Source organism: Gekko japonicus, unplaced genomic scaffold (assembly GCF_001447785.1).
Source record: "Gekko japonicus isolate JY-2015 unplaced genomic scaffold, Gekko_japonicus_V1.1 scaffold1082, whole genome shotgun sequence".
Taxonomy (NCBI): domain Eukaryota; kingdom Metazoa; phylum Chordata; class Lepidosauria; order Squamata; family Gekkonidae; genus Gekko; species Gekko japonicus.
In genome coordinates this window covers 1-7686 of record NW_015173155.1, presented here as the reverse complement: position 1 = coordinate 7686, position 7686 = coordinate 1, and the positions used below count along the sequence as shown (strand labels likewise).

The 7686-nt window shown below is 52.8% G+C and overlaps 1 protein-coding gene across 1 annotated transcript in view; it reads left to right on the top strand.

Moving 5' to 3' along the window:
• CHD3 (chromodomain helicase DNA binding protein 3) overlaps window positions 1-7441 on the top strand; it is a gene marked incomplete at its 3' end in the record, with an annotated part of 33001 nt that extends 25560 nt beyond the window's left edge. Inside the window, exons 8-12 of the mRNA XM_015422401.1 lie at window positions 1258-1405; window positions 3085-3260; window positions 4140-4370; window positions 4809-5012; window positions 7230-7441. Of these exons, the coding sequence (XP_015277887.1) occupies window positions 1258-1405; window positions 3085-3260; window positions 4140-4370; window positions 4809-5012; window positions 7230-7441 (971 nt within the window). The remainder of the gene's footprint in view (window positions 1-1257; window positions 1406-3084; window positions 3261-4139; window positions 4371-4808; window positions 5013-7229) is intronic.
• Window positions 7442-7686: the final 245 nt, after the last annotated feature.

Sequence of the window (7686 nt, the reverse complement as noted above, 5' to 3'; positions counted from 1 at the left end):
CAAGATACCCCCCCCCCCACACACACACTTTGATGGGTTTCCTGGGGACGGTGGTTCTGAACCAGGCTGCACGTTCTCACCTCATATCCCCACCGACATCTCATAATGCAGAACCGTTGACACTCAGTCTCCTGCCTCAGACCGTCCCTGAGCGTGATCAAAATCCGAAGGAGGGCCTTGCCGGATCAGATCAAAGGTCCAGTGGGTCTAGCGGGTCTAGCGTCTCGTTTCCCCACGGTGGCCGACTGGGTGCCCTGTGGCTCAAGCATTGCCCTCTTGTTGTGAGCGGGATGCAAACTTGCCCAGGGATAAGAGGCTGGGTTTCCAGTCCAGCACCTTAACCAGTCAACGGCTACCTTTTTAAAAAGTTACCTTGCACGGTGGTCTTTCCAGGCCTTGTCATTACTCGAGACCCTTTTTGCCTTATCTCTTCTCCCCCACCCACCCCCCGTTTTGAGATGCCAGAGGTGGGTGGATAAGCCAAACAATAGGAACCCCAAGCGTATGAAATGTACAGAGATGAAAAACGCAAGGGTAGAGCATCAAAGCATTCACAGATATCACAAGTTACCATTAGACAATAGTCTATTGCAACATAATCACAGTAAAACAATTAATAGAATAGAATTAGTGGTCACAGTTCCAAAATACTAGTAACAATTCAAGGAATAGAAGACAAAATTGGAAGGAGAACCACAGATTCCATTTGAGACATGAGCTGTGCCTAGTTTATTGTGGAAATCAGGTTCCACTTTTCAGCCGTACATCTGAGGAAGAATGCTTTGAAATGTCTGGCATACCTAGGAAGGATGCTTTTGGCTGCAGATTTATCTTTGGGACATTCTCTACCTTTTTGTGGACTTTGAAGTCTTTAGGAGTTGCTTGTTGGATTCTTTCTTCACTATTGAATTGTTATAACAATTTTGTCTTCTATTCTTTGAATTGTTACTAGTATTTTGGAATTGTGACCACTAATTCTATTCTATTAATTGTTTTACTGTGATTATGTTGCAGTAGACTGTTGTCTAATGGTAGCGTGTGAAATTTGTGAATGCTTTGATAGTCTACCCTTGCGTTTTTCATCAGAGATGGGTGAATGGCAGGCTGCCTTCTTTTCGCTTCCTCTTGGTGCGAGACGCCCGCTTAAGGTGCCCCCTACCCCCCTTCCCCCTGCAGTCTCTTCCTTTCCCATCATTCCCCTCATTTCTGCCTCTGGAAGGGCCTTTCCTAATGGAGGGCCGCTCCGGTTATGTACAGCATTTGTTTCAGAGCGACGAGTTGGGAGAGCCGGAGGAGGAGTCCGACCTTGACAACTCTAGTGTTCACAGCTCTTCGGTGCGTTCAGACAGTTCAGGGAGGGTCAAGAAACTGAAGCGGGGCAGGCCTGGACGGAAGAAGAAAAAAGGTGAGTGCTGGATGCGGGTCACGGGAGGTGGGGGAATGGGCACACACCGACGCAGCCGTCTCCTTTCCTGCTGCGTTTGGGTTAGGAAGAGGCCACCCCACTAGCTGTTCCCTAGAAACAGAGGCCTCTGCCGAGGAAGCAAGAAGTTCTTCTGGCTTCCTCATTTCTGTCGGATAGGCCAGCGTAAGTGCGCAAGGAACCCTGCGCCGCACCACACGCTCTGTGCTGATAACTGAGGGGTGGGGTCCGAGCTGCTGTCTTCCCCGAGGGCTCCTTCGTGCTCTTTCACTGAACCATCCTTGGAGACTTTAAGGGAGCGATTGCTGAGCATAAGAGCATACGTGGAGCCCTGCTGGATCAGACCAGAGGCCCTCGAAGCCCAGCATTCTGTTCACCCATTGGCCGGCCCACTGCCTCTAGGAAACCCACGAGCCACCGCACCCTCCCGTCCGTGCTCCCCAGCAACTGACTTAAAGAGGCAGACTGCCTCTGGTCCTGGAGGGAGTAGGAGTCCGTCATGACTAGTAGCCATCGATACCCCCGTCCCGTGGCAGTGAGTTCCACCATTTAACTATGTACTTCCCGGTGCCTGTCCTGAGTCTCCCACCGTTCGGTCTCTCCCCCCTCTCCCCTTGGCGGTGGAAAGTGCTGTCCAGTCCTGGATGACTTACGGCACTCCCTTGGGGTCTCCAATCAGAGGTAGTTTGCCATGGTCTGCCTCTCTGTAGCAACCCCTTTTTCCATGGTGGTCTCTCCCATCCAAATATTAACTAGGCCCGGCCCTCCTTAGCTTCTGAGATCTAATGAGATCGGGTTAGCCTGGGCCGTCCAGGTTAGGGCAAGTCCCCCTTACTCGCCAGTTTGGTGTAGTGGTTAGGAGCATGGGCTCTGATCTGGAGAGCCAGGTTTGATACCCCACTTCTCCACATGCAGCCAGCTGGGTGACCTTGGGTCAGTCACAAGTTCCCCGAGAGCTGTTCTCTCAGGAGCAGTCCTCGAAAGAGCTCTCTCAGCCCCGCCTACCTCACAGGGTGTCTGTTGTGAGGAGGGGAAGGGAAGAGGATTGGAAGCTGCTCTGAGAATCCGAGCGAAGGGTGAGGTATAAATCCAATCCTTCGTCTTCCTCTGCTTCTTTTCTACGCTAGACAGCTCTAAACATCTTAACCATGGTACATGGTTACTGTACTACAGTTTGGTGAGTGAGCCAGTTTGGTGTAGCGGTTAAGTGTGCAGACTCTAATCTGGGAGAACCGGGTTTGATTCCCCACTCCTCCACTTGCAGCTGCTGGATGACCTTGGGCAAGCCATAGTTCTGGTCAGAGGTGTTCTTGAAAAAGAGCCGTTTCTGTCAGAGCTCTCTCAGCCCCACCTACCTCACAGGGTGCCTGTTGTGGGGAGGGGAAAGGAAAGGAGTTTGTAAGCCGCTCTGAAACTCCTTTGGGTAGTGACGGGCGGGGTATAAATCTAATCTTCTTCTGACTGCTTTCTTTGGGGCAGGCAGTAGATGCAAACTGATGGTTGCCCCTCAGTTTCCCAAGGAGCAGGCTGATTGCTCGCAGACCCCCCACCCCCACCGAGACCTGTCCCTCTCCGAGTAAAGAAGTAAAATTGCACTCAGCTTACCACTTGGGAAGTTTCGCTCATGCCTTCTGCTTTCTCCCTGCTTCCCGGCCCGGCAGTTGCTGGCGACGAAGAGGCAGACGGCTACGAGACAGACCACCAAGACTACTGTGAGGTGTGTCAGCAGGGCGGGGAGATCATCCTCTGCGACTCATGTCCCAGAGCTTACCACCTGGTGTGCCTGGATCCGGAGCTAGACAAGGCCCCCGAGGGCAAGTGGAGCTGCCCCCACTGTGTAAGCTGCTCACCTTCCTTCCTTGTTCTCTGCACACCGGCACCTCCCGCCCCCCCGCCTCCCCCCGCTTGCAGGGAAGGAGCTCGCCAGCCGCAGCCCTTGCTTTGCTCCCGGCGTCGGTCCCCAGCTGCCGTTCCAGAGCTCCCGGGGCCCCGGAATTCTACGCTTGCAAAATAGACAATCCCAAATTTATACTGATTCAAATCCTGCAACTGGGGGATGGGTCATGCAAAAAATTTAAAATAATAATCATGGATTTTTGCATGTACTGATTCACAGGGTTCCGGTTGAAAAACAGGATGTGTTTTGTTAGGCTAGGGGTGGTGGGGAAGGTTGGGGTGCCGAGGGGACTGTGGGGGTGCTGTGTGCATAGAGACAAGGAGACGGGGGCTCGGGTTTAGCGGAGGGGGCTACAAGGTTGTCCGCTCAGCTGCCTTGTGGTTCCCAGTCAGACCTTCTTATGTGGCTGTATTGCTTCAGAGCCACGGGGACCAAAACCCCACTCTTAATTTAAAAGGGGGGGGGGAAACGGTGATGCTTTCTACCCTGATGCTTTGCTCGGAGTCGCAGTTTGCTCTGATGGGCTGCAGGTGTTCGGCTCTTCTTTGCAGAATACTCGGCGTACTTCTTGAGGGCTACGCGGGGCCTCCTGACTGACGATTGCCCTTCTGCGGCCACCGCTTTGCCCATTTCTTGCTTGCCTCTGCTGGAAATTGAAGCAATGTCAAAGTCAGGCTCCCAAACGGTCTGAAGTCCACCTGAGTCCTCACCGGGACTCCGTGGCTTCTGTCGTTCCAAGCCTCGGCGCGCCGATAGCCGCACGACCCGAATGTCATGGTCCAGCTCTCTCTTTGGCTGTGTTGTGTCTCTGGCCTGCAGGAGAAGGAAGGGGTGCAGTGGGAGCCGAAGGAGGAGGAGGACGAGTACGAAGGGGAGATGGACGACGGCGAGAAGGAGGAGGAGGACGACCACATGGAGTACTGCCGAGTCTGCAAGGACGGAGGCGAGCTCTTGTGCTGTGATGCCTGCATCTCCTCCTACCACATCCACTGCCTCAACCCTCCCCTTCCAGAGATCCCCAACGGGGAATGGTTGTGTCCCCGCTGCACGGTGAGGGCCAAGGGAGGCAGCCGTCTCGGTGGGAAGCAAGGGTTTTCTGTGGTACCATAGAGTTTTCAGCCTGATTGCTAGAGCGTCACCCGGCGACGTGCCCACCGTGATGATGTCACTTCCAGGCAACGTCATGGCCCTGGGCACATCACCCCGTGTCAGCCCGATCTGGGCACTTTGGGAGTTCCCCCGGCCGGATCCGGACTGGCAGGTTGGGGGCCCTTTGGGTGGGAACCCGGGACTTGGCAGCCCTAATTTCAGTTGTGGCTTTTTATGTGTTTTACAGTATTTCATTATTGTTTACATTGCCAGCCACCTTGAGTTCCTAAAAGTTCGAAAGGCGGCTCACAAATGCTTTAAATAAATAAAGATCGAAATAAATCTAAAAGAGCCGGCTGGGATCCCAGTGCCTCTTACGCCTTCCTTTCCTCTTCCCAGTGTCCCATGCTGAAGGGCCGCGTGCAGAAAATCCTCTACTGGCGATGGGGGGAGCCCCCGACCCCAGTAGCCGTTCCCCTGCCGTCCGACACCAAGCCAGAAGACCCGCCGCCCAAGAATCTGCAAGGGCGTTCGGAACGCGAGTTCTTTGTCAAATGGGTCGGCCTCTCCTATTGGCACTGCTCCTGGATCAAGGAGCTGCAGGTACGGCTCTGTCTGACCGCAGGTCGAGAGGGAGGGAGGCTGTGCCCCCCCCCCCACTGTGGCAGGTACCTTGCCTCTTCAGGGGCCGCTAACGAGATCCGCTATCCGGTCATGTAATTCAAACGGTTTGGGTTTTTTTTAGGACCAAGCAAATAAACAAACAAACAGAACACACACAAACTTACATACCAGGGGAACTCTTTTTCATCGTCATTTTATCTATTTAAGTACCTGATACGTATCTAGTTATCTACCCTGTTTTAACCTTATAACAAGCTGTACTCTTTGCAGATCCACGAGTATACAGTTCATAATGTTAAGTATTTTAACTACGATCTGGACTTTTTGTTATAATCTTCAGTCGAAAATGTTTAAATGTTTCAGTATATCGTTCGTAATTTCTTCTGATTTAAGCTTTTGTAATTCAAGTGTCGTGGGGAGCTCTCTTGTCACCCACATACATATAAACCTATACAGTGTGTGTCAGTCTCCCCACAGCATCAACGTAGTGCACTCTTTTAGAAAGGGGTTACTTTATTTGAAGCTATAGGTGCATGTACAGAATCACTGTTAGGTATGGGAGACATTCAAAGAGCATGGCAAGTTATACTACATTCAAACCGCTGAGGCCCAATTGCGGGTATTCCCCCGCGCGCCATTGAGCCTAGGAGCAAAATGCTTCTAGTCTGCAAAACAACTTTCTTCCCACGGCCGAGCCGAGAGGTCGCCTAAGCAACTATCTAGCAGCGAACCACCTGTGGCCTTGAGAGATATACATGTTCCTGCAGTCAAGCGATTAAGCGCATCCCCACATCTACAAATGAGAATGCAAGCGAGCATGCGCAGACATAGAGCATCAGGCATCAGAAAAGAAACTTTTGGCAGCTTGCTGACAGCGTGGCGGCAACTGTGGGTCAAACGTGGTTGCTTGGGTGTCTGTCCCGGGAGCCGTCGCCTCTCCCAAGCGCTTCATTCTCCAGAGGCTTCTGATGTTTCAGTCCCAGCCACGTGTACTTGATGGTGCAGGTACCCTCGGTGGGGAGGGGAGGGCAGGGTATACAATCAAATAAATCAAATCATGGTAACAGCAAAGCGAGTAGGAAAGGCAAGGGCAGGAAGGGAGGAAGCATCGAGGCCCAGTGGCTCCCAGGCTGCTGATGAGTAAGGAGAGAGTTCTAGTAGGATGGCCTGGGAAGACTTTGGCCTTACCCATCAGCATCAAGAGCATCGTGAACTTTATTATTGAAAGAGGGTGTTGGAAAAGGGTGGCTGGATCTCTCTGTGGACACGCCAGCCAGTGAGAGCCAGCAGCCAAGCATTTGTTTCTGGTCTGCCTCTGCCAACCAAATTGAGATTGGACTACTGTAACACTCTCCAAATGGGGCTGCCCTTGTCCCAAATCCGGAAGCTTCGTCTGGTACAGAATGCGGCGGCCAGGCTGTTGTTGGGTCTCCCCATGTGGGAGCGCATTCGGCCTGCTCTAAAAGCATTGCAGTGGCTGCCTATAGTGTACCGGATTCGCTTCAAGGTGCTGGTGCTCACCTTTAAAGCCCTTTGTGGTCAGGGGCCTACCTACCTGAGGGACCGCCTTTCCCCACATGTTCCCCAGAGAGCACTACGGTCGGGGTCTCAAAATGGTCCTCCTGGGTCCCAAAGATGCCAGGCTAACAGCAACCAGGGCCTTCTCAGTGGCAGCTCTGTGCCCATGGAACGAGCTCCCGGAGGTTCCGCAGGGCCTGTAAGACAGAGCTCTTCCGCCAGGCCTTTAGTTAAGGAGCTGCATCTAACAACTAACACCCTGTGCCCACTGCCACCCTCGACAGCCTGCGCTTCGCCAAATTGTAATAACAACTGCTTGACTATATTTTTAGTATGTCTGCTGCGGTTACTACCTCGCCGTCACCGTATAAGCTGATAAGTAGCACTTTAAGTCTTGTTCTTATGGTTATAGTTTTAACTGTTGTTTTACCTGTCGAATTTCATGTAAGCCGCCCTGAGCCTGCCCTGTTGGGGAGGGCGGGGTAGAAGTCAAATCAATCAGTCAATCAATAAATGCTGAGCATGGGTATTCTCCTGGGGCCCATGGATGTGGACCCTCTCCTTAGGTCAAGCATCTGGTCACTACTGAGGTGGACCTGCTATTTTCCCCTGGACTCCTTGTTTTGACGTTTGCGCCCCCATTTCCCTCTGCTTCTGTCCCCTCCCCTCCCCAACTAGCTCGAGATCTTCCACTTGGTGATGTACCGAAACTACCAGCGGAAGAACGACATGGATGAGCCCCCGCCACTCGACTATGGCTCCGGCGACGACGACGGCAAGAGCGAGAAGAGGAAGAACAAAGACCCGTTCTATGCTGAGATGGAGGAGAAGTTCTACCGCTACGGCATCAAGCCTGACTGGATGACCATCCATCGCGTTCTAAACCACAGGTCAGCTGGGGCGTGGGTGTGTCAGTGAGTGTACGAAGGAGGCAGGCACAGGAACGAAGACTTTGCAGGGTCTGGTGGGACCTGGGCAGCCCTTGGAAACGCTGTGGCCCAGCACTTTGTGGTGGAGGCCTCGGGTGCATTAAGAGCTGGCTTCAGGCGTTCACGGGACCACCAAAGGAGCATAGATTGGTGCACAGATTTTTGTGGCATCACCTGAGGCCGGTGTTCCCTCTAAGCTGAGTTAG